Source organism: Topomyia yanbarensis, chromosome 2, assembly GCF_030247195.1.
Source record: "Topomyia yanbarensis strain Yona2022 chromosome 2, ASM3024719v1, whole genome shotgun sequence".
Classification (NCBI taxonomy): Eukaryota; Metazoa; Arthropoda; class Insecta; order Diptera; family Culicidae; genus Topomyia; species Topomyia yanbarensis.
Genome location: NC_080671.1, coordinates 6058870 through 6086472, shown reverse-complemented (window position 1 = coordinate 6086472; position 27603 = coordinate 6058870). Strand labels below are relative to the sequence as shown.

The following is a 27603-nucleotide window of genomic DNA, read 5'->3' as shown; positions in this document are numbered from 1 at the left end:
CCTAGACCTAACATTGACGACAGTCTCACACGTACAATAAAGGCCGGAGACCCTCCGAGCAGTATCATATCAAAATATAAAGGGAGTCCCACATCAAATTGCATCACGGAAAAAACGCTGTTAAAAATAACCCATTAGGTATTTTCTCTTGAAAATTTTGGTAGAAGTAGTTTAGAGTGTATTTTTACATTTTTTATCAGTTTTTCCTAAATTGGAAAAATGGCGTCACCCGAAAAGCAACGCACAGTGGAAAAATAAAGTATCAAAAACGCGACTTTACTCAATAGCTTGATAGAAGGCTAAGTGTCGTTATTAAAAATGCATACTTCTTAAGTGAAAATGTCTGGGGAATCTATTGCAGGTATTTAAAATGACCGTAAAGTACGCTATCATGCCCGTTTTGCCCTAATTCTCCTATTCGTTTGAGTTTATGTTCAACACCTGTTTTGCCCCAATTCTTCACGTAATGTATGTGTGAAGTTATATCTTACTCATCATTTCAGCAAGAGGCTGAACACGAATTTTTTGTTCATAAGAATTACTATTTGTCATCAGTTGCATTCAGCTTCTTTCGGAGAAGTATAGCCGGGTTTAACTTCATACTTGAGTTATGAAAGGAACTTAGGGTAAAACGGGTACACATGTTTCGTGCGGACATTCTATCTACCTTCAATTGATTCCCTGAAGTATTTAACATAAAAAAATACTTTTTATCAACCGCTTTCAGCCTATTTCTGAAATGTTGGGTAAGTATAAGTTAACACTTGTGTAAGGGAAAGAATTGGGGTGAAACGGCTAGACACGTTTCGTGTGGTCATTTCAAGTATTTTCAATCGATTCTCTGAACTGTTTTACATAAGAGAAACTACTTTGGTGAGACGCTTTCAGACTCTTGCTTAAATGATAAGTAAGGTATAACTTCACAATACATTATGTGAAAAATTGGGGTAAAACGGGTATAAACGGTTCGTACGGTCATTACAACTATCTTCAGCCGATTTTCCAGAAGTTTTTACATAGGAATTGCTACGTTTCATCAGCCGCATTCAGCTTCATTCGGAGAAGCACAGCTAGGTTTAAGTGCACGCTTGAGTAATGGGAAGAATTGGGGTAAAACGGATGTACACGTTTCGTGCGGTTATTCTATCACCAATCGATTCCTCGGAATTTTGTACATAAGAATTACTACCTTTCATCAACCGCATTCAACCTCTTTCCGAGAAGAACAGACAGGTTTAACCTCACACTTGAGTTATGGGAAGAATTTGGGGTAAAACGGATTCACATGTTTTGTCCGGTCATTCGAACTGTCTTCAACGATTTCCTAAATTATTTGGCATAAAAAATTACTTTTGATCAACCGCTTTCTGCTTCTTTCTAAAATATTGAGTAAGATATATCACCGCACTTGTGTTATGTGATTAATTGGGGTAAAACGGATACAAACGTTTCGTGCGACCATTCCAACTATCTCCAACCGATTCCCCAGATTTTTCTACATAAGAATTACTATTGTTCATCAACCACCTTCTTTTCGAGAAGCACAGCCAGGTTTAACTTTCCACTTGAGATATGTGAAGATTTCGGGTAAAACGGGTACACATGTTTCGTGCGGCAATTCTAACTATCTTCAATCGATTTCCCAGAATTTTTTGCATAAGAAATACTACTGGTCAACCGCATTCAGCCTCTTTCTGAAATGTAGAGCCAAGTTTAACATTATACTTGAGTTGTGGGAGGAATTGGGGTAAAACGGGTACATACGTTTCGGGCGACCAGTCTAACTATATTCAAACGATAACCTGGATTTTTATACATGAGAATCATCACTTTTGATAGTCTTTTACCAAAATAGAAAGCCAGGATTAACTCCAAACTTTAGTTTTGCGGAGAATTAGGGTTAAATGGGTGTATACGTTTCGTGAGATTATTCTAATAATCGATTCCCTGGACTTTTTTACATAAGAAATACTAATTTTTGTCAGCCGTTTTCAACTTTCTTCCGAGTTATATATTCAATTTTCAACATAAACTCAAACGAATAGGGGAATTGGGGCAAAACGGGCATGATAGCGTACCGTGCAGTTTTTGTAAATAGTAGCAATCATTTTTTCAGACCTTTTTAGATAAGAAAAACCTTTCCTGGTAAACGATATCCAGCCTTTTCAAAAAAAGTCGCGTTTTGGGTCCATTTTTCCCACCGTGAACGTCGCGAATTGTTTTTGCGCAAGCACCTGGAACATCCAGAACTGTCTCATAAGGTCATCGGAAAATAACTCGGAATCGTGCAGTCAACGGTTATTAAATGTTGCTACCAAACTTTGAGCATAGTGTGGAAAGAGAAATGCGGGCAGAATATATGTTCTTTTAGTGATCAGGATCACAAGTGTGTAATGAAAGCATTCAAGCGGAATCCGAACGCTTCGATCAGGGATGTGGTCAAAAAATTGAATCTGTCCAAGTCTTTCATTCAGAGAGCCAATGATACATACGTACAAAGTGTAGAAGGCTCCATATCGTGACGAACGACCAAATACGGCGTGAATGTCACGGGCCTGGTAACTGTACACTCAGATGCTGACGAAGCCTTATTGTCTCCTAATGGACTATGACACTTACGTCAAGGCAGACTTCCGGAAGCTTCCGGGGCTATTGTTCTTCACCACCCAGTACAAGTTTCATGTTACAAAGGAAATAAGGAAGCAGAAACTTTCAGTTTTCCAAAAAATACAAAATTTTGCAAGCGATCTCCTCATGTGATAAACGGAGCGCGCCGCTCGGGACCGTAAACGGGGAGATCTACCTCAAGAAGTGTCTACAGAAGAGTCTGCTTCCTCTGTTGAAGCAATACGAGGTCCCTACGATCTTCTGGCCGGATGTAGCTTTGTGCCATTATTCAAATATTGTCCTGGAGTGGCACGAAGCGAACGGGGTCACTTTCGTTCCCAAGAACATGAACCCCCCAACGCACCGGAACTAAGGCCTATCGAAAAATACTGGGCAATTATGAAGCAGGCACTACGGAAGCATTGCAAGAAGCTTAATTCTGAGGAAGATATAAAGAAAAAGTGGGTTTCCGCAAAGAAGATGCTACGAAATACCATCAGAGAATTCAACATGAACCTGCGGAACGGATTCACTAACCACTGGCGGAGATTCCGAGTCCACACACAGAAGGTCAAGGGATCTGCCGACTGATGGTCTGCCCGGATTATTTGAAAGAACAACAAATACTCGACTTCGGGTGGGACACACGAGAGTTACTCGTGTAACTGTCGGTAACTCGAGAAACTCTGGCGATAGTATGATCTTACCAATTCAATCCGAGACGTGCTGTCCAACGACCCGGTGTGGGAGGAAGTAGTTCTTCTATTTTTAAAGGACACCCGCCCATACGACCGCATCTGAATCAACTAGATCAAACTTGTGTCATCTACCACACCTTCACCGGCTGGTGAAGAAGTTTTCCGCGGCCCTCACCAGTCAACTACAATCAATCCCACCACTTGCGGAACGCATCCGTCTGTGGGCCCTCTGCTACACCCCCAAATACCAAAGAAAAGCTAAATTTTAGACCAAATTAAATGTAACTATTACCATTACAACCTTTATTATGCGGGCGAATGACCAATCGGTGAAAACCCCAATGAACAATAATAATAATTATAATTCTTTATCGGGCAAATTACGATATATTTGTAAAAATAAATCATAGTTCAAATCAAGGTTGGCGAACACGTTGGAGTGATAAACTAAATTCTTTGAATTCCCTTTAAAAAGAAACTATATGTGCCCACATTGTATCAAAATTAAAAGAGCGAAGTGAACATACATACTGTGATTTCGATGTGTGAAAATCATCAGAATTACTTGAAATAGCGACGTTTGTATTGCTAGTAAAAATCTAATCACCATTCAGTGGTCACAATAATATGTTAATCAATGTATAAGTAGCCTAGAAAAAAACTTAAAATATCAATAGTTGAAACATAGCTTTCTTAGGCATTGTCCGGCTTTCGGCCACACACTGTGCGGCGGGCCGTCGGCCACCTCGCCCATACACCAATAAAATGTCATTTTTTAAGTTATATGGATAAAACTGTTAATTATCGTCTGGATCATAGGTGTACCGTTTGGTTGACCGGATAGAATGTTTTGCATTCAAAAGAACAGCTCATGATATAAAGAAAGATAATAAGAAAATTTTAATTATCATGGAACCGCAGATTTAGAAAGCGACAACTCACTGGTAAATAGAGAAATTTCATTAGGTAGGAGTTTTCGTGATCTGGAGAAGTGGCAGGTTTGCGTACAGCGGGTGCGTCCTCTATTACCGTTCCCTGCAAATTCTAAGAATTATACCAATTGTCCGCTTAAATGTTAAATGCTTACATATCATGTTATTGCTTATATTTTAAAAATCCAGTTAGGGGATTATCGCACACCTACTACTACTACTACTACACACCTAAACTACTACTCTTCGTCTTCCTAGAAACTACCAGTGCGTCGCATTAACATCCTAGGTTAGTTTTCTATAAGTACACCCTTATTCTTGTTTACGACGAATGCCAATCGCTTTCGAACGAATCTCGCATTCGTCACAAACAAGATTATATTTGATGTGATATTCCCCGCCCCCTTACAAACATACAAAACATTTCCAATGCAAAAGAAGGATAAATACTCTAAAAAACCCAACAAATCATTTGTCAAAATGTTCATTCATTTCGATTTTAATATAGATTCAAAAAAGGCTCGAAAGAAAGACCTATGTTTGAAGAAACCGGCGGAGGAAAAGATTATAAGTTTGCGCGCGGGAGTTATTTGGCATAAAGATTCAAAGAAGTGCTCATGTTTGAAAGAAGGAATAAATTTCCATGGTCGAGTAAGTCGGATATGCGAATGGATAACTGACTTGCGGCTCATCCTCAACAACTTTACACCGCATCAGTTTCTTGACTAAGATAATGCACAAAGTTTTGGTTTCATAACATAACGTAACTTGCATAACACTTGTTCGGATACGGAACTAAATTTTTTGTAGCAACCGATTGGTTTTACGGTAACGCTCAAACTGTAAATAACATTTATTATAAGCGGTATTTTGGATCACTTTGCAAAATTACACTTACAAGAAGTAGTTTCTCCCTATTTTCCACGCTTCCTGATTGTCGTATCTACCGCTATATTGTTGTATTTTAGGTCAAGTTAGGGTGAGATACCTTAACTGCCGAATCGCAATTTCAGGTCGCCGTGCTAAGGGGAGGCAAAGGTGTATGTTAATCGATTTTCTCACACTGCTTTTCTCACTGTACTTACAGGTTTGTATTCTCACAACTTGAACTGTTTCGTTCTCCCTGTCGCAATCACACACAGTTTAATTTTATTATCTCCTTTAAATATTTCCAACTATCACTATCCAAAAGCTATACTTTTCCTTTCTACCGTAACTAATCTTTTTTTTGTTTTCTATCCATACACGCTAACTGTCAAACTTCTATGCACTGATTTTATGTTGCTTTAGAGCATCCCCAGTGGTGTCGCAACACCCCAGCCCGTAACATCCGGTACTCCCGGATTTACTCAATCTCTAACACCGCTAGATTCACCACGCCACGTCTCTGAACACTGCCATCAGCAGTCCTCACATCTACCTGTCGCACTCGTCCGTCTATGCCTTGAATAATTGCCTCCACGATGCCTCGTTTCCAGCCTTTTCTATTCTTTCCGTCGACCACGAACACCAAGTCTCCCATTTTCAGCGGTTTCTGCTCGTCGTGCCATTTCGAACGTGGGTTTATTGTTGGCAAGTATTCTTTACGCCATCTTTCCCACATTTTTTCAGCAAGGTACTGTGAGCGTTTGTAAAGATTCTGCAGTGCTTCTGCCGAATTGGACGGTCCATCTTCTAGGCACGTATCCGCACCGGTCACCGTTCCCCGTAAGAAGTGATTTGGGGTCATTGCTTCTGTTTCTTCCGAGTCTTGTGGCAAATAGGTCAACGGACGTGTGTTTATCATGTCCGCCACTTTAGCCAATGTTGTCGACAAGATTTCATCCGTCAGCTTCCGCCCGTCATCGAGCGCCCGCATTGCGTCTTTCACAGACCGCACCATTCTTTCCCAGATTCCCCCCATATGGGGTGTTCCCGGAGGATTGAAGTGCCAAGATGTTGCAGGACTAGCCAGACGTTCGGCGCACTCCCCATTTATCTTCTCCATTTTCACTACCTCGTTGTTTGTACCTCGAAAACAGGTTGCATTATCTGAGAAAATGTGATTCGGCTTGCCAAACCTGCTGCGGAAACGACTGATAGCCATCCGACATGATTCGGTGGTGAGACTGTGAACCACTTCCAAATGCACCGCGCGTACTGCCAAACAAGTAAATATAGCCACCCAACGCTTTTCCTTCCGTCGACCAATCATCACCTCGAGCGGACCAAGGTAGTCGATGCCCACAGAACTAAATGGCCGCATGCTAGAACTTACTCGTTCTACGGGCAGTGGGGCCATCCTTGGAGCTCGTGGACGGCACTTGTTTACTTTGCACCAAACGCATCTCTTCACCACACTTTTGATAGCTGGCCGCAGCTTCGGGATCTGGAACCGCTGTCGCATTTCATTGAAGACGGTCTCCGAATTCGCGTGTCCAAACTCCTCGTGGTGATGCTGAATCAATTTCTGCGTGATTTCGTGTGAACGCGACAGAATTATTGGATGCCTTTTGTCGAAAGAACACTCATTCGCATTCGTCATTCTGCCATCCATCCGCAGCACACCTTCTTCATCCAAGATTGGAGAGCTCTTGTAGATACAGCTTCCCTTTTTCACGGCTTCTAATGGCTCACCCGGTTGACGTTTTAAATTGTTGGAGAGCGCACTCATTTCATCCGGGAAACTGTCCCACTGGACCTGCCGCCATAGAACTACTTCAGCTTGCTGGAATTCTTCTTTTGTAAGTGGTCCCTGTACCGTCGCACACTTCATTACAATTCTGTCGATCATCTTTTGTTGCTTTGCCGTAGCTTGTGATGTCATTATTGGCTCACCTTTTTGCTTGCGTCGACAATTAGCAACAAAACGAATAACACTCGCTGTCACCCTCAGCAGTCTCGTCCAGCGGGAAACCACCTCGGCGTCGATCAATCCGTGGAACAAGATAGCACCTCTTACTTCCTCTTCTGTTTCGTCAAACGTGGCCTCTTCCGACGGCCACTGGTATTGCGGAAGGTACAAAAACGCTATTCCGGTAAACCACTCTCCATCGCTTTGCAGTGGTGAGCCTTGTCCCCACTTAGTTAGCACATCCGCAATGTTGAGTTTTGTCGGGATCCATCGCCAGTCTTTCACATTCGTAAGCTCCCAAATTTCTCCTACTCGGAATGCAACAAACTGTTTATATTTGTGTTGGTCTGAACGAAGCCAACTGCACACGGTACGAGAATCTGTCCAGAAAACAGTACGAGCGATCTTATGGGTGTGTGTGCTCAAGATTGTTTGTGATAGCCGAGCCCCCAAAACCGCACCCATCAGCTCCAAACGAGGAATTGACTGGCGTTTCAGAGGTGCTACCTTTGCTCTAGACATAATAAGACTGCATCGCACTACACCTCGAGCGACCACACGCAAATACGCCGCGCAACCGTACGCAAGGTCGCTGGCATCGGTAAAGATGTGTACCTCCAACGACTCAATTTCGTCGGTTTTGGCCTCGCCGATGTAACAACGTGGTATCCGTATTGCTTCCACATCAGACAGGAGATCGGTCCAGCGCTTCCACAGGTCCCAGCAATCGGAATCGATTTCTTGATCCCAGTCGCATTTCGAACGCCACAGATGCTGAATAATAATTTTGCCGTGGATAGTGAACGGAGACAGCACCCCGTGTGGATCAAAGAATCCCATCACACAGCTTGCGACCAGTCGTTTTGTTGGTCGTTTGCCTTCGTACAGGTATTCCAACAACTCCTCGCGATGTCGTGTAGAGAATGAAAACTCATCCGTTTCCGGATTCCATATAACTCCTAGAACCCGCTCTTGGAATGTTTCCTTATCGCGGTTGAAGTGTACCGGTGCGACGGGTTTCTCCTCTCCCAGGCACTTAAGAAATTCCGGTGAGTTGGATACCCAGTTACGAATCTCGAAACCGCCCTTCGAGTGCACCAAGCGGATCTCTGTTGCCAGCTTTGCTGCAGCTTCAACCGTGTCGGTACTGTCGAAGTAGTCATCTACGTAATGTCGGTTTATGATAGCCGCAGCCGCTTCTGGATACTGGACGGCTAGCTCCTCGGCATTTCGATTTTTAACGAATTGAGCCGAGCACGGAGAGCTAGTCGCGCCAAATGTTGCTACGTCCATTACATAGACACTTGGGGGATCGTCTGAAGACTTTCTGAAGATGAAACGCTGTGCTTGTTTATCCTCGGCACGGATTTTCAGCTGATGGAACATCTCTTTTAGATCCCCGCCAAATGCTATTCGTCGTTCACGCAAACCGATGATGACCTTCACCAACGGAACAAGTAAGTCTGGCCCTTTAAGCAGTTGTGTATTGAGTGAGACTCCTTGTACGGTTGCTGCAGCGTCCCATACGAGCCGTATCTTATCAGGTTTTTTCGGGTTTCGGACGACGTTGAGCGGGAGGTACCAGACCTTTTCAGGTGCAGTCTGGGCCAACTCGTCGGCAGTAGCTAGGTGTGCATAACCTTTTTGCTGGTACTCGTCTATCTACATGTTAACGTTCGCGCATAATTTCGGATTCTTTTCCAATCGTTTCTCTAGCTGCTTCAATCGTCGCAATGCCATGGGATAACTGTTTGGGAAGTGTGGATCATCGGTCTTCCATAAAAGTCCGGTTTCGAAACGCTCGCAGACTCGTTTTGTAGTGTGCTCGAGTATTTTCCGTGCCCGTCGGTCTTCCTCCGTTTCCCGTGGTACTATTACAACCGACTCTTCTAGCGCGTAGTGGCTTCTGAGTAATTCATGCAGATCTTCGTTGGTAATCTCCTTGTGATAACCGAGATAATTACCCACTGAAGCTGTAATAGGGTTTTTTGGCCCGTAAACCGTCCATCCGAGGTTGCATTTTACTGCGATGGGATCTACAGGTGTGCCCATTTTAGCTTCCAGCGGAGCAAATGAATGGATGTTGTTCAACCCAATGAGCAACTCCGGCTGTCCATCGTAAGACTCGATTGTCAAACCCTGCATATGTTTGAACTGTGCGATAAGTTCCTGGGAGTCCAATTTTTGGTACGGCAATGTCAGCTTTCCTACCGTGCGAACATTGTGTAACAGAAGCTTGTTACCTGCGCTTACTCCGACACCCGATACCCAAATATTCATTCGTCTCGATTCCTTCTCTTCGCGTGTCACGTCAGCCGTCCATCTAATCGTCAGCCGTTCCTTTACACCAACGATGCCTAGCCGGTCAGCTACTCTTTTCTCTAATAACGTGACAGAGGCGCCTTCGTCTAGAAACGCTAGCGCCGTTACCGATTGAATACCCCACTGTAGCTGGACCCGAACCATCCGAAACAAGATTTTCGAATTCGATCGGATATGCGCGCTCATACCGACCACATTTCCGACCGGATGCATTAGCGGGTTATGGCGCTCCCTACATTCACCTACGTTACAGCGGATTTTGAACTTGCACTGTCCGCTATGCTCGTTTAGGCATACGATGCAGAGCTTTTCACGGGTTGCTAGCTTCAGTCGGTCGGCATAATCGATTTTCCTGAAGTCCTCACAATACCTCAAGCGATGATCCGTCCTTTCGCACATTTTGCATGGCTTCAGTTTTCCCGGGTCGCTTGAACCTGCAATCGAGGTACCAGTTTCGCTGTGGCTGTATAACGCGCCTTTCTCCTTTACTCTTTTGTTTCCCGGTTGTGCCCCTCCTTTGCGCTGGAGCGCCGGTTGCATGTCGACATCTACATCGCACGCATCATCGACGATATCCATCAGGAAATCTGTCAGTGTTCGCAATGTTGGCTCTCCTGAAGCGTGGATTCGTTGATAGTGAATCCAATCACGCTTGTCGCGGTCTGGTATCTTTGCAACCAGAGATTTTATTAGCAGCGGGTTGACAAGGTGTTGTCGTAGTCCTGCGGCCTCGAGATGTTCGCAGAGTTGTTCCACAGTGTTTCCGAATGGAATAAAACTCCGCAGATTGTCAGGTTTTGGTGGTTCTAATTCGTCGATTTGATTCAAAAACTCCTGGAGAAGTTGTTCCGGACGACCATAGTGTCGATGCAGTTTTTCAATAACTCTTGGGACCGATTCAGGAAGCAACAACTGACCGGATACTAGCTCCAAGGCTCTTCCTTCCAGACACTCCTGAAGTCGCACCAAGTTTTCGTGGTTCATGTACCCGCAGGTTTCGTTGGACGCTTTATACGACGCATAGAACAACGGCCACTGTTTGGGCTTACCGGAGAACTTGGGAAGTTTTGTTGTCAATCCCTTCCTCGCGGCCATCTGGGCCTTTGTAGGTCTAGTTTGCGCCTGCCTCAGTCCATATTGGCTCTCCTCGACGACCTTCTCTTTCATTCTTGGTGAAGTTGGTGGAGTATTGTTCTCTTTCTTGTCTGACAGTCGTCGGGAGTATTGACTCTGGTGGTCGGAATAGTTGTCGGAATCGCTCTCGTCTTCGCACATCTTGCCGACTCTAGAGCAGAGGCGACGCGTGGTTCCACCGTCAACCTGTTCAATATACCATAAAGGCCCTCAAAACGTCACAGTCATCTCTAAAACTAATTCGACTCCATGGGACGTTTTTAGATCAGCTGATTATTTTTCGATTATCTCTTCTGACGTTACTCGGGTGGATTCGACGTCCGACAAAATCGTCGAATCCATCCAACATCATAGGACCAATGAAAGATGTTAGTCGACGGGTTTTTCTGTTCGCAAGAGCTGTGCAAAACAAATTTTTGTCAAAATCCACCGGTAAATTGTTAAATAATCTGGTCTGGTAGAATGCTTAAAAGAGTAAAAAGTAACATATGCGAGATGCGAAGAATTTGAAAAGATTTTCGAACTGAAGCAAAACAATCATGTATAAAAAATCATTGAACAGAGTTAAAATAATCGAAGCTTTTTTTGGACGGCTGAAAATGAACCTGATGTGACTCGTGATGAATAGAAAAAATATTCATTCAAAAATCCGTGTTTTTCATTCAGTTGGATATCGTACAATAGTATTCAATTCACTTATTATATAGGTAAATGATTTCAAATGTTAGTAAAGCCTGTAAAATAATAATTATCATTGCTTACATTGTGCCACGAACTACTTTGACACGTTTGATTCGTTGCTGCACGTTCACTTCGTGCAATAATCAAAGACGAATGAAAACCTGCACTAAATGTTTGTTCGTTTGCGGTTTACGGTGCGTCCCTGAATATTGAAAATGACAGCGATTCAATATGATCAATTTTTATACAATGACTTCGATTATTTGTAACTCTGTCATTGAATACTTATAAATCATAGCATGATATGAATTAACTTGAAATGTAGACTCTTATATTCTACACACCAATAAATAATCGTCGTTCTGTATAACAATGATTGAAAGACTTGTTTAGCGGTTTATAGTCAGCTCTCAATTCTTTCAAATGGGATAGAAATTTGAATGTGCCTCATGCAATTCATTGAATCCAGAAAAAATATTTTTCTCGTAAAATATCGTAGGCATGAGATGTTCAACATCAACTCGTTTATTATTACAATAGAACGAGAAATCATTCGAACAACCCTGATTTGAATTTATGTCCATTTTACACTCTCAGTAGACAAGTTATCAACATGTTAATGCAAAGAGTAAAAATTTCTTTGAAGCAAAAGTAGACGGTTCATTATTATCGTTGAACCAACGGAATACATACGCGCCTAAAACCAATATGCCCCAAGTACAGCAACATTTGTTCAGGCTACCAAAAAACAAGCGTTCGACCGACTGCTATGAACGTACGGCGACACGCGCTCAAAAATTATAAATCGCTCTCGTTTGCACACAACTCTGACCCCCATATGGATATCGCACCAATGTATTTGTTCAATATTAAAATTGAACCGGTGCAAAAAGAAATACAAAAAGCCGGCGCCCATGACGCTCACGCTGCAGTTACAGCCGTCGCTCATGCAGCTGCTCTATCCAGAGCGTGCGGTGAGAGTACGAGATGCGTACATGTTTGAGGTTGAACCGGTCATGGGAAGACAGAATTTTTTTGAAATTTACCCGCTCGGTATGCTAGGTTGGATTATCGTTCGGATCAAATTGTTGAGCTTCAAGGTTTGAAGATTGTTACTTTCATTTAAATTAATTTGCGTGCTGCTGCTGTTTATTTATTTTAACTGAAAATTCGGGTCGTCAGATTTTGCTTACCTGTTCAATGAACAGGTTGAACGTACCGACGCGTCGCCTCTGCTCTAGAGGAACAATGCGCTTGCGAGCTGTAGTCATCTGTTTTCGACGCACCTTTCATGACCGCCAATGCTTTCAGCTCATCGTCCAGCTCGGCCATTTTATTTTCAAATGCCTGACGATTCGCCTTCATTCGCTCGATCTGCGCCTTCTTTCGCTGCAGCATCTCCACCTGCCACGCCTTTTCTTCTTCTTCGTCTTCTTCACGCCTTCTCATCTCCATCTCCATTTTCTTCCTTTCGAATGCGCGCTGCATCATTCTCTCCTTCTGCTGCAGCATCATCTCCGCCTCCAGCTCCTCAGTCTGTCGCTTCTGCTTTTCCTCCAACGCTTTCAGTCTTTGTTCCACGCTGGAAGTACCTGCCAGCGTACCTACACTGGATTTATCAGATTCGCGCCTTTTGGCATCCTTCCGCTTCTGTTGGTACTCCTGGGCCTGTTTCCGGCAGGCTTTGCTTTGGCAGTACCACTTATCCGGAATTGAATCCTCCTTTACTCCCACGCAACGAGTGTGGAACCATTTTAAACAACCGTCGCAACCAATCATTTGTTCGTCACAAGTCGACGGACCGCAGATTCCGCATGGAGTTGAGGTCAAATCCATTTGTGATGCAGATTCGAAATCGGAAGGCGTATCGTGGGGTAAGTCCGACATCCCTAGTAAACACTACCTGTGTTACTTCTTTTTGAGAATGTTCGGATACGGAACTAAATTTTTTGTAGCAACCGATTGGTTTTACGGTAACGCTCAAACTGTAAATAACATTTATTATAAGCGGTATTTTGGATCACTTTGCAAAATTACACTTACAAGAAGTAGTTTCTCCCTATTTTCCACGCTTCCTGATTGTCGTATCTACCGCTATATTGTTGTATTTTAGGTCAAGTTAGGGTGAGATACCTTAACTGCCGAATCGCAATTTCAGGTCGCCGTGCTAAGGGGAGGCAATGGTGTATGTTAATCGATTTTCTCACACTGCTTTTCTCACTGTACTTACAGGTTTGTATTCTCACAACTTGAACTGTTTCGTTCTCCCTGTCGCAATCACACACAGTTTAATTTTATTATCTCCTTTAAATATTTCCAACTATCACTATCCAAAAGCTATACTTTTCCTTTCTACCGTAACTAATCTTTTTTTTGTTTTCTATCCATACACGCTAACTGTCAAACTTCTATGCACTGATTTTATGTTGCTTTAAAGCATCCCCAGTGGTGTCGCAACAACACTGTTTCATTCTTTTGGAACGTAGATTGTTGCCAAATGGCTCTCAAAAACACACCTGTGCTGAATTCTGCAATTTGTCCTACATGTTTGTTTATATTTTTAAAAGAAATATAAAAATACTACTATTGTCTCATACTGCTTGCAGTGAATTCTACGGGGGGAGCAAAATGGCCAATATTCTGAATAAGATTATTGATTTTCATCAAGATTTCCCCAACTTACCAAAAATGTTTGGGAAATGGTTGTATTCTGGAAATGAACTTCTGAGCATATGTTCATGCCGGATAAGACTTTTCTGAGAAAGGGGACAGTCTGGGATATTGTTTTCTAGGAATTGTTACTTTCGGTGGAATGATTTATAAGGGAGAGTGGTAGTACCAAATCTTCATTGCAATATTCAACACAACATGAATTAGCGAATTCGTTATTGTAATTCGGAATAAATAGTGTCATTCTAACGTCCGGTTTCAAAACAATGCAAATCATTTCAAATGTGATCGAATCGAAAGCAAAGAATGTCGTTCGATGGAGATGGGAAAGAGTAGTACGTTTAAAAAAATCAATTCAATAAAAAATAAAACTTCTGAGGAATGACTTTCTGGAGAATAGTATATTCTGGAGGGTGGAATTCTTTGGCTTTCTCGGAAAGGATTTTCTGGGGAATATAATACGATCGTTCTATCCATCATTTTTCTTGTTCCGTTATCTTTGGAACCCTTCTACTCCTATTTTCGGGTTAGATAAATCTCTAACCCGATGTATGGGGTGAACTGACTCACAGTTCTTCTTTCATCCACATCATCGTCATCATCGTAGCCGAACAACGCGTTGCACGTTATTAAAAACCACCCAAAACATTCAAAAACTATATACTCATATAGAGGACAGACTGCGTGGCGTCTGCTCTGAAAACATAATGCAATTAGATTGGAATCGTTAAAGTTCTCCCAAAATCATATTTTAAACGCCGTACGTCAGTAGTTGAAAAAATGTCCATTTTTTATATCTAAGAAGGTGCACCATCTAATTTCCAATGTATGCCAATAAGATGTATATAATTGAATAAGGGAAATAGGCTTATTTCCATAACCTTTATTTATTTGGTTCAAGGTCGGAAACCGTTCGATGATAATAAGAAGAGGGAGAAACAGAATTATCAATGAACATAAATGCAAGCAGTGATATTTGGAAGGGCTAAAGGGTTCACAAGTTGAATACACTACAGTGCTTAGTGGATAATCGTGTAAAATAAATATTAATAGAAAAGATAAATTAGTTGATCTAGTCATTTGTGTGCGTGTGGATATACTGATGTTAATTTGATGTTAGTTCTGAAAACGTTCAAAATGTCAGAGAATAAAATTCAAGCACTCCTGCATATTGTAAAATAAAACAACTTTAACCTAAATATCTTTTATCAAATTTGTTAGTGCACAGTGTATATAAAAAGAAAAACGGACAAAAAAAATAAAATCAAACTTACAACAAAAAACTCAGCTTTCTTCGATTGCTATTTCCTTGAAGGCGGAAGAACCGCGCAAGTTTCTGGATTATTACACCCTAAACGAGGGGGTTGTAATTGAGATCACAGTTCCGGTTGAGAAAAAGAATGGAACACTGCCTTTACCTCTCGCTATCACGAGTTCCTTTGAGTGGAAGCAAAAAATCGAACCGAGATTTTTTTGCCGGTTACGGGAGGAAATGAAAAATCCTTCGACGTTACTTCAACGATGCTGTGGCGGCAATTTGAGACAAAAAAAATATAAAAAGTAATGAAATAGGTCGCGAATTCCTGGAATGAAACAAGATTGGCTAGGAAACTCTAGGCAGGTTTTATGATTTGAAAAGAGGCATATGTAAAAAAAAGAGAATGCCACCCAAACACATAGCTAGGGGTCTTTTTCATCATTTATATTTTTCAAGACACCGTGGGAGGGATCAGAACCAACCTATGCTTTCAAACCAAAATTAAAAAATATATCGTATTTTTTTAGAAACCAAACGTAGACTTCACTCGATATCATGTCAGATAGCATAACTATTTACCTGTAAGTTAATCAAAGGTGTAAAATCCTCCATCCCCAGGTTAGATGATTGTTGATAATCGAAATCCTGTATTGGCTAGCTGTAGCTGGAAAATTGAAGCGAATCCAGACACTTTTTTGGTATCAATAAGCTGGGCGAGTTTATATGCTTTGTTCTGAGACGTATCTCGACCAGGGCGTAATCACACAAACACACAATCGAAACGAATTACTCAGCACCAACCACACAACTTTTTGTACGATATAATAATCGCACTTTGTTAGTATCGCTTTTTCTTTAACGATTTAAGCACAATTTATTTACTAGACAGCAAAGTGTTTTCAAACATGGAAGAACTTCCCGATGCAACCGAACATGATTAGAAGACGATGTAAAGTGCAGACAATTGTTTGTACAATCACACCACGACGATAACAAGCCTTTTTCTCGTTTGTGGGCTATCCAGTAGGAGCTTTAAACAACGAAGAAAACAAACAAAATCCATTCGTCCTCCATTGAGTGTCAAGTGACAGTATTTTTGATGTTGACGCTGAAGTATCGACAGCTTGTTACAGCATAGCCGTACTATTCCGGCTAATTCGACATGCGATCGAAAGCCAATAAAATATTTTTTTTAGGAAAAGTGTATTTTTATCTCGCGATTATATCGTTATGAATGGATTGTACGTTCCATTGGAAACGCGCCTTAAAGTAATTTTGACACGACGAATTGACTTAGTGCGTTTTGTTCCATTTCCTTTTACAAATATCAAATCAATACCTTATCTGTGGTCTTATGTTCTCATGCATGAATTCATGAACAAGCAATACATTACGATTGAATACCTCCATTCCATAAGTATATTTTGCTATTGGAAGTTTGGAATATGTTATCACCGGAATGGTATTTGGACTTTAAAAATTATTATCTGAAGTTTCGTCTTATCTTTTACAAAACGATAAACCAACGCTACGGGCAATCATATTGACTATTCCACGTATGATCAGCACCACTTGTACCATTTACCGAATAGGTTGTTAAGTAACGTTACCTGGATAGAAATCCAATAGCGTTTACCCTACAAACAATCGTAAAGCAATACATATATTAGGGCTATTACTGTTTCAACATTGTTCGACGCAGAGTTCTCGCAGTAGATTTACAATAAAACTTCTCATAGCAACATATTTTACTGTCCATGATACAGTACATTTACATTAAATGTTACTGTTTCTGAGCAAAATGTATGGGAAACGATTTTTAAATATTAAGATACATAACCTTTATAGTAAATTAATGTAAAATCGCTGGACTGTCGCAATAAAAATTAGAGTTTCGTTACAGTATCATTTAAAAATGCCAATTTTCTTGAGCAAATTTTAGGGCATCTTATAAGACGAATTGTGGTCCTATAAACCATTTTTGCGGTAATACATTGCCATTGGATTATATATAACATGGTACATTAAACAGTACACTATACGTATTTCTCTAACAATCTGCACGAATAGTATAATCTCAAATCTGTATTGCTTCAATATTTTTTTTGCAATCTGACAAATCGTAACACCAAATAAATATGCCATGCCACAAGCCGTTTCGATCATTTTGTGTGCTGTTCCCACTGTTCATTTCTTAAATAGTACAGTTATGGTTTCCAAGAGGTCTGGTCTGGTCAAAATATAATGAGTGTGTATAAAAAATTACTTCATCGACGCTGTAACGAACACGATCGTTACGATTTGTTTAATTTAATTTCAAGTAATTTTCTTTCGTCTCCGGTATAGACCTCCACAATAGCAAGCATATTTAATTTCAAATAGAACCCTATGGAGATAAGATTACTTACCGCGCCAGCAGAATCAGGGATAAAAGTCATAAATGCATTTTTTAGTTTTCTCTAATCCTATTCCTGGAACATGAGCGGCATAGATTAGGACGAAAGGCATTGTTTGCACTTTCTGCTTTAGGCAATTTTGAAGTGCCGTCTAGACGGCAGAAAGATAAGGAAATAAATAGCAATAGCACAGGTCTCCTAAATAAACTTTGTAATTGCCGCATCATACATAGATTTAGAAAGCTAGGGATTTTGTTTCTCTCTGTTACATGAACAAACCTTATTAGTTATTAAGAAAATTTGTATATAAATTTTATTTTTTGAATATAATAAACAGCCCAATTGTAACAGTGGAACGTGCTAGTTGTGTTGTCCGAAATCCGGAATAAGTGTTAAATCCGAAAAGTAGAAGCAGGTTGTATCTATCCGAAAGGCCGTAATATCACCATTAATTCAATAGGATCCTTTCGTTCTCATCGGCAAACCAACGCCTTTTCCGAAGGAAATCCGATTTGAATTAATCTTATAACGACGTAGCCCGGCCAGCTACAGACGCTGTCAAATGCGGCAATTGTAAATGGAATTATATAAATGTTTGATTTTTTCTGATTCACACAAGAGTTTCATTTCAAAACATTAGCTTTGGTCCATGAACGCAACCTGTGTGCTAAAAATTAAATTTGGGCTGGTCTTGTTTCTCGCTAACATTTTTATCCAGCCTAAACAATGTGATTTCCACTCGATAAGAAATAATAATAAAATAGTAAAGCACTTTACAGCTCATTATCGCATATTTCTCCAATGTTCTATGGGATTTCCTATCTTTATGGGACTGATTTGCGATCATGGACAGTTTGTTCGTAGCTAAATTATTCAATATTTTTTCCCGAATATATATGTGTAATAAACGAAGATTTGTGATTACATTTTAACAACACATTTAATTCAATATGAACGACTATTGAAAACTATAACAAAACGATGCGACTTGAGGTAAACATTATGGTTATCGTGAAAAGAGCTTTCAACTTTACAGGAATCCATACAGAACTATATGACAACGACTACCATCATTGTGACTTCAAACCAAATAGTATTCTTTTACAATCCTGCGGAAGCAATGTGTAGTAATTTCTATTCGTGATTCCTATACAAAAACGCGAACATAGAATAGGCCAAAAAATCGAGACTACACTGTAATTCGGGCACAGCCCTGTTTTCCAGAAAAAACCAAAATGAAGAAACGTCAAAAGTATCGATCATACGTGTCTGATCCATCGTTTTCCAACCAGTGAAGTTTTCATAAAACATCCATAAGGTTTTCAGCATTTTTTGCTAATTTCTATTGTATTTCGTGCTTAAACCACACAAAACAGCTAAAATGACAAACATCAAAACCGTCCTGGTAAAATTCTACGATGAATATACCAACAATACGCCCAAAAAGTTGAAGATCGTTGACGCCTATCTGCTGTACATTTTGCTGACCGGCATCACGCAGTTTGTTTACTGTTGCCTAGTTGGAACATTCCCGTTTAACTCGTTCCTGGCTGGGTTTATCAGCACCGTGAGCTGCTTCGTGTTGGGTGGTAAGTCCTTTCATTTTGAAATTTATTAAATACGAATATCTGTGTACACTATCAGGTCAAGTAAGAGTAGTTTTGGTTAGAGTTTACGTTAGGAATGAATAATCTTCACACTTGTGCAAAATTTTTGCAGAATCGTTTCATATATATATATATATGTACAAAATAATTCAATATTGCATTTTTTTCAGTATGTCTACGGCTGCAATCGAATCCTCAGAATAAGTCACAGTTTTTGGGAATCTCTCCGGAACGTGGATTCGCTGATTTTATTTTTGCCCACATTGTACTACATCTAGTTGTGGTCAACTTTATTGGTTAAGCTTCGTATATTAATATTACAATGAAATGTCTGTGTATGCGCATTTAACTTAGAGTGCCTCTTCTATTTCAAATATCCGACAACTACCGTATCGCAGAATTTTTTTATGTAAAATAAGGGGTGGAATAAGCACATAAAAATGATACTTTCCCATCAATTCATTTGTGAGTAGGGAACACTACCATTGTGCAGTATTATTTCTTCAAAGGAAACGATACTTCGGTTGACACATGTGGTTACACAAACTATTTGCTGCCGGCGACAATGGATTCGAGTAATTTGTAACACGTATAGCAAACAGGAGAAGCACCAAAAGGTAATAAGAATAGTGATCAAAGTGGCGAAATTTCTCTTAACAGCAAAAAAACAAAGTAGAACCACAGGTATCAACCAGCTCTAGCAATTAGGAATTATGTAAAGTTACCAACCATTCTGATTTTTAAAAAACATTTCCTTGATTTCCACGATTTTGGCGTCTTTACTTCAAATGTCCTTTTAGTATCAAACCTTGGTATATTAGTAAACTTTCAGATCATGTCGAGTCCGAGAGAAAGAAACTTTTCAATTGTTACTTCCTTCCAGCACTGTTTTTTTTATTAATAAAGTTGCTTACATGCATACTAGAAAAACTCTAGTAAGAGAACTGCGGAGAGAAAAACAGCATTTTTGGCAACGTATGCCCCGGCATTGTATGGCAACACGTCCAATGTTATAAGGATAGGCAATGTTCAATTGGATTCGTTTTTTGACAGCTAAACGCGAAACCAATCGATCCAAAATGGAGTCTCCGCAGTTCTCTTTCTAGAGTTTTTCTAATGCATACTATATACGAGCCATTACAACAAAAATCAATTTCTCAAAGATGAGCAAAATTTCTTAGATCGCTCAATCTTCATTCGTCATTGTAATACTGCATCATTCTAATCTTGGAGGGAGAAACAGACACTACGCACCAGGGTGGCCAGACCTACCGATTTATCGGTAGTCCTACCGATTTTGGTCTTCCCTACCGATTCACAGACGACCAAGGCAAAACTACCGTTATTTTGTTATTCCTACCGAAAACTACCGATTTTTATTGATTTTGGACACATCCTACTCAACATTAATTTTTTGGGTTGGATTTGGTCTGAGATCTGTGTTGTCAGTATTTTACAATTCTATGTCAATACTACGTTTTTGGGACAACAACCCGGCCTACCGATAACTACCGAACTTTTAGTGACCCTACCGATATTAAGGAATTCTATCTGGCCACCCTGCTACGCACGAAGTGTAAATAATAGCACTTATCAAGAAGCAAGAAAATTTTCGACAGCCAATCAAGGTGGGCTACGCATAAATGAGCAAATTTCTTTTTGCATGTCATTGATGCAAGCGTGTTACCGGCACATGACTTCAATCGTGTGATGGAAAGGAGCTTGGGACAGCATAAAATCAGTGAAAGTTTTTTTTCCGAGTGCTTTACATTGATTTGAAGATAAAGTCAGACGACAGTTTGCTTCCAGTACTCGAGTGAAAAGGGACAAATTTCGGAACGATGTGTCTAATCTTCTATTTTTGAAATAGGATTTTTGTGCCGTTCTTCTCCTTCATTCTACCACGGTTTCCTAAAAAATTTCTTACACTGATTATTAAAAACCGATACAATATTAAATTCAATCTGAAAAATAGAATTTAATTTTACAAAAATTTAACTAACAGAATCCTTGAATAAATAAACTCGCTGGTAGAGGCACGTTTATTTGATTTGTGAAATGTTGACCAATGCATAGGTATTTGATAGGTAGATAGGTACGGCTGCAGCCTTGAAACGTAAATATCCACATAATGAAATAACCGAAAAAACGTTTGATATAACATGTTTTCGTTTTTATATTTGCCCTTTATTTACTACTGAAAAATATTGCCAACCTAAATAAAGTACAGAAAACTGTTTCCACCTTTCTTTTTACATCATCCAACAATTTTAACCGTCGAACTGTCAAATTTAGCCAAGGTTATTTTGCAAATAACTTTCGAAGTGTAATAATTTTAACTAATAGATAGAAATGGATTTTTTTTCATGATTCGGATCATCAGATTAAGCTGCATGAGCACCCGAACATTAAAAATATTATGTCGATGTCAAACTTCATGTCGAAGTAACTTGCCATTTTTTTCGAAACTCTGTTTATATTTATTAGCATGCATCTAAGTCTACGTTGATGATTTTCATTTTCGCAGTATACTCTCAAAAGAAACTCTAAACTGGAGAACCGTCAAATCTGACTAGCAAGGCGTCACTCATTCTAAAATTGTTAAATAAGTCACAAATTATTAAAACTTTCTTCGCACGATTTACACCATTATTATTTGTCTTTACTATAGATATAGAAATAGCTTCTATCAAATGTTTTAAATAGAAAGACGATAGAAATTATTTTAAACCAAAAAGTATTTTTGAATTACCAAAAAACGTGCACGTCACAGCATATTTTTTGATTCTATATTCCCATTTCTTGGAGTAGAGAACATTTACAGCGTCGTCTCATTTCCATAACTGGTTTCATAACAAGCATAAAATATATTTTAGGCGTAGTTCATTGAGCTTGTAGGCGACGATACAAATAAATTACATAATTCAAACACTATAAAGACTTATTAAGATTTATAAAAATTCAAGTGAAAAAGACACTTTTGTTGAATCCCCCTCCAGTTGTTTTTTATAGTGACCATTTCCTCTTTATGTTCATAAACTGTCGTTCTTTCTGGTATTTTGATTAATTCATTAAAATGTAAATATTATTTGAAATTTGCATTTAAAATTAGCGTTTATTTTACATTATAGCAAGATCGCAATATTGTCTTAAAACGATGCTCGAAACTTTTGAACGCATCTAAATTCTTATTCATCATTGAATACAAAGAAATACAATTTATTTGATAATGGCAGCACGGATTACCGAAAAATTCATCTGGCTAATTTGAAAATGGCATTAAAATCACAGAAAAAACTTTAATAATATTTACTGCTACACCCCATCTAGACAAAAAATCAAGGAAACTCATCGTTCGGAAACATTTTCAAGCAAGCTTATGATAACAATACTCTCATTTTCTCGATGAACACTTTTTTGTGGCTCGGAGTGAAAGTTCCGTTCTGGCTGGCTATGACATTCACATTTATTGAGTCTGTTTCTCCCTCCCAGATTCTAATTATTTAGGGCTGCCACATTTTGCTATTTCGTGAGCGACATCCGGGCGTCCGGATCGAGTCAGACGGTGGATAGTTTCAACTTTTGTATGTCTGAAATTAATTGCTTTCGAAAACTTTGCCAACAAAACCGTTCACAAATCAAATTTATACATATATGTGAACACGTAAAAGCGATAAGCCAAAATGATGAACTCGAAGGCAAATAAGAGTAAAATTGTATAATTTTTCATCTTGTGCTAAATTGCAACTCAGTGATTTTAATAAAATTCAAAACAAAATTTCAAGGAATCATTTTGATTCAAAATTTTGTCTGGTTTCACCGAATACTCACATTTCTCTTGAAGTCAAACTCGAAGTCAGTAAAACATAATCTCATCGCCTAACCCAACTTGTCTCGGTCAAGATTCTACGTGTTCTTAATTGGTTCTTAGACTTTTTGGTAATTTCAAATTATGGTAGATAAAAAGAACGAAAAGAAATTCAAAATCATTACAACATGTAAGCGGAACACAGTGGATTAATTCCTGGCTTGAACCGGACCGACCGGGTGCTATAAGTATATCGGAATGTATGTAATAGACTGGTTCAATTTTTGACTATTAGCTCCACCAGGCTCTATTGATTCCTTTTATGGCCCTTAGCAATTGTGCAAATTTTGGTACCGATTGGATGTGTCTACGGACCCTCCAAAAATTTCAAAGTTTATATGGAAATTAGTATGGAAAATCGGTTAAAATTTAAAATAAATTCTTAAAAAATCACCTCATCAATCAACTCATGAGAACACTATATATTTCTAAAGGTATTATTCTACTGAACACATTCGTGGGACGTTGTAAGTTTGTGAAATTTCGCTGAGAAAAGTTATTAACTAAAAAAGCAGCATGACTTCAAAATAAGTGGATTTTATTATTAATCATAGCAACCCTGTTTGAATAGCTGCATCTGGCATACGGGAGCGGTGTGTGGTAAGCCTAGTGCACACGATGCTTCCCGACCGATCAGTGGCTATTTTAAGAGCGCGTTTAGTAGCGACTATAGTTACTATATTCATAGTTAGGCGGAGACACTGAGCGGAGCCAATTGAACACGTCAAATGGCGGAGCCAATCGAGCATGACGTCACATAACATGTTCTCTTTGGATGTATATGGAAAGGTATTGTAATTATGGTCATAATTATTTTACTCTTTTCTTGTGTTATCGAGAGTAGAGAAACGAGAAGATCAAGATTTTTTTGTAACACAAAGAGATATTCGCACAAGTATGAAATCATATCATCAGATCTTCGAATTGGTTTTCTATTCGTACATGTAAAGTTCGTACTCACGACGACAATGAAATCATTAAGCTAGAGCTTGAACATTTGCATGGGTTGCTAGTGTTTTCTTCCTGGAATAAGAGCTGCCAGTTTTCCGGCTTTTGTGTCCGCCTAACTCTATATATAGGAACTCTAGTAGCGACCGGTGTGGGATTATGGTATGGTGATGCGTTGCCAAATCAGGTTTAGTTACGCTCCGGTACGGTTGCTCTTATATTTTGAAAATAAACCGTATGTCGATCGTTGGATTTGTTTCTCAAACGATGCGGATTTCGAAACAAAGACATGAAATAATTTTAAAGCTTGTTTTTACTCATACATATACTCTAGAATGCACCTCACGATTGAACTAAATTCTCACGAAAATTGAAATTTCTTTTTTGATAGATGTACAATACTTATCTTCTCCAACTGAGGCGTGAGTAATGTTTATTTACATTGCACGATTGGTCTGCTCAATAAGGTATTTTTGGCTTCACTATTCGTCTCTTTCCCTATTCTCTTTGGGTGTTATCAGTCTATCTCGTTTTTTTGCACTGCACCAGTGTAGCACCAAGTAAAAAAACGCTGTTAAATGTCAGTAGAAAAACACTGTGTAAACGCAGGTTTTTAAATAAATTTAGTTCTAGCCAGAATGTCTGTTTTCTGCAGGGGGGTGTCACTGGGTCCATATTATCCAGCTTTTTACGTTCCACAATGGCGGTCTAAATTGTTCAGTTCGTAATACGTTTAATGGCCCTTTTTTGACAATAATCGTTTTCGTCAACCGTCCAGCGAGATTAAGTCATCCTACGTTAGTCCAATGCGTTGGATGTTTATTCAATGAACGCCCGACATCTTCAACTGGGCGTTGCTGTCAAGCTGGCGTAAACGGTTATTGTCAAAAAGGGCACTTAAACTTATTACGAACTGAACAATTTAGACCGCCATTATGGCACGTAAAAAGCTGGATTGGCTCGAATCAAAACTCGTAGAAATGTCAATTGACGATAGGTTCATCCGGAGTGTTCATTTGTGTTGACATTTTGCTAGCGTTGCCAATAGAGATCTATAATTTGGAAAAAATTGTGCCAGTTTTTCATATGTATTGGTAGCGGGTGTCCTTACGAGTACACTCATATCATTCTTAAACCTTAATTATTCTTTTATGATTTTTAAATTAAGAAAAACCAAATTAAATTCAACCAGCAAACTGACAGTTGTCCTACTAAATGACGTATCTGCAAATATCTCGTTCGCCTCATTGTTAACCGGGACAGCACCCCACACAACATGATCTGGTACTTTATCAATCCGCTAGCAACCTGCCATCCCAAGTTTCATCTGCAAACTATGGTAGATCTGATAAGGCAACCTATAGGGTCGTGCAAGTCGCATGGGTTTGGATGTGTTATTGTCCTAAAAGGAAACAAACTAAAAAATGTTTTTTTTTCAATAGTTTCGGGCCAAAAAAATGAAAAAGGACTGAGATATTAACTCACGGTACTAATCTGCATCAGAATATGCCTAAACCCGCACATCCCTAAAGATCTCTATTTTATTTTGTGTCCACCACCAAATATGGCTACGCCACATCTTAAGCTAGGGATAGCCCCTATATTTGAGTAAGCCGGGCAAACGAGTCGAAATGGTACCCCTTAAACATTTTAACTAGAATCGGTTGTGTCACCGGAGCCGGAATACGAATTAGAACCAGCCAGCATTCCGGTTGAGCTTAACTGGGAAGTTTAGTAAAATTTAATCTGGAAATAAAAATTTTCTGGCAACGCTCCAGCACCCCGTTGAATTCTAACGATTTCACCACCTGGGCGCCAGGTTGACGATATGAAATGAACTATGTTTATTTTCGACAAGTTTTGATTGAGTTCTACAAGATGACGACACGAATGAACTCATGATGAATGAAGTTCATGTTTGACAATTCTCGGTGGTTTATTTACTTTGTCAGTTGCGTGAGTTCGAGTGCAACGGTTGCTCATCTGTCCCATTCGAACTCACGTAACTCCCATGTAAACAAACCACCGAGAATTGTCAAACTAAGTTCATCCGGCTCATTTTGTGGGGTTATGTCGGTTCGTGTTAAACCTAATCCGAGCCAACAACATTCAGCCCATTGGGCGGCGAATAAAATTGGCAACGCTAGCAAAATGTAAACACAAATGAACACTCCGGATGAACCTATCGTCAATTGACAATTCGACGAGTTTTGTTTCGAGCCAATAATACGAGCCCGAACTATGCATATCCATATTAAATTTGCAAAAGGGCGAATAAGATTTGTAAACAAACTTTTATTTTGATGGTTTCTTTTAATTTACTATAATTTCAAAGCAGAAAACAATTGAAATTACTTCTACGAAGGGTAAAAATTTACATTAACGCATATTTTTCACTCTGCAGCAGACTAATGAGCGAAACAAGTTTGTTTACAAAAAACACTTTCGCCTTTTTGACTTTTGTTTCTCCGTGTACACGGTAAAAAAAACTTTACCCATTTATGTATTCAAATTGCCCATTTTCGGAAGTTATTCGAGCTGTCAAAAAATGGGTATTTTTTGTTTCTAACAATGAATACTTTTTATCCATTTCACAACTACTCGATGAGGTAATGTCAATGGGTATATTGATCTTGATAATGGGGGATAAATCCTTAAGCATTATAAAAAGCGAGTTAACCTGCAAACTAAGGATCGTAGTGGAACCTGCAAATTATCGCCCTGCATCGGAGTCCGTGGCGGAAACGGAACATTTCGGCAATGCTCTGAAAACAACGTCTGTTTAGACTACTGAGGGTGTTGAAAATATGCGCCAGTTCGGCATTTTTAGAGCAGCCAAAAGATCCAGCCATCAAAAATATATCCAGTTGGCGGTTTTATTTTGCTAAGTAGTTTTAGAATAGGATTTCTATCTAGATTCCTATACTTTTATAAGGAAACAATAATGTGAAAAGAATGTTATTTTATGCTTTTTTTTTTAAATTCAGAAATAATTCTATTGATAGTATTTTTCATTCTGGCGCGAATTTCATGAATGGGTATTTTTTACGCATTTTGTTGTAACAGTTCTGCGAAAAATAATGGGTGAAACATACCCAGGTTGACGTACAAGGTCTGTACTCATTTATGGGTACAAACGCTTTACCCATTTAATGGGTTATTCCACTTTTGAGTAATTTTCTACGCATCAATGGGTACTTGATTTTATCAGTGTAGTTTTCACGTGATCGTTGAGTTACTTTTTGGTATAGCGTGCACGGAAACGAAAAACTACCTAAAATTGAGTTCCTTTGACTCAATCTCGTGGTATCGTGGGGGAACTTAAAATTAGGTAAACCGTGTTGAAGGTAGTTTCCATTTAACCACGGCAAAAATTACAACTAATTGATAGGTTTTTTATACTCAAATTTAAGTTGAATTTACCTAATTTTGAGTTCACCCCAAACAACTCAAAAATACCTTCCTCCACGGAAGACCTCGACTGAGTCGAATCTCTCTTTTTGTTTTTGACAACACTAATAAGTGCGAAAGCGACGCACAATAGAGATGGTCGGGTTTCAATTTTTTCGAACCCCAACCCGACCCGAACCCGAGAGCTTGAAAATTGAAAACCCCGAACCCGACCCGAGCCCGAAATTATAAAATTTGA

General features: G+C 39.4%; 3 protein-coding genes across 7 annotated transcripts in view; 1 reads left to right on the top strand and 2 right to left on the bottom strand.

Moving 5' to 3' along the window:
• LOC131684289 (proton-coupled amino acid transporter-like protein CG1139) overlaps window positions 1–16195 on the bottom strand; it is a 63492-nt gene extending 47297 nt beyond the window's left edge. Inside the window, exons 1-3 of one of the 5 annotated variants that reach the window (XM_058967014.1) lie at window positions 15715–16194; window positions 15296–15401; window positions 15152–15228 (exon numbers count right to left, since the gene is read on the bottom strand). Coding sequence is in view for 1 of the 5 variants with exons in the window: in XM_058967012.1 (XP_058822995.1) it covers window positions 15715–15747 (33 nt within the window). In the remaining 4 variants the exon portion in view is untranslated. Of the gene's footprint in view, window positions 1–5048; window positions 5078–5135; window positions 5260–5322; window positions 7066–15151; window positions 15402–15714 lie in introns of those variants that run through there. The other 4 variants (XR_009304636.1, XM_058967013.1, XM_058967015.1 and 1 more) reach the window with 4 other exon arrangements.
• Window positions 11864–13999, bottom strand: LOC131684292 (uncharacterized). The gene is made up of 3 exons (XM_058967020.1): window positions 13438–13999; window positions 13251–13374; window positions 11864–13192 (listed from the first exon to the last, which is right to left on the bottom strand). Exon 3 carries the CDS (start codon window positions 13092–13094, stop codon window positions 12405–12407), a length of 690 nt encoding a protein of 229 aa, XP_058823003.1. The 5' UTR covers window positions 13095–13192; window positions 13251–13374; window positions 13438–13999; the 3' UTR covers window positions 11864–12404.
• Window positions 16196–18785: 2590 nt separating the features above from the next.
• Window positions 18786–19487, top strand: LOC131681275 (dolichyl-diphosphooligosaccharide--protein glycosyltransferase subunit DAD1). The gene is made up of 2 exons (XM_058961991.1): window positions 18786–19120; window positions 19309–19487. The coding sequence occupies exons 1-2, from the start codon at window positions 18913–18915 to the stop codon at window positions 19437–19439; spliced, it is 339 nt and encodes a 112-aa protein (XP_058817974.1). The 5' UTR covers window positions 18786–18912; the 3' UTR covers window positions 19440–19487.
• Window positions 19488–27603: the final 8116 nt, after the last annotated feature.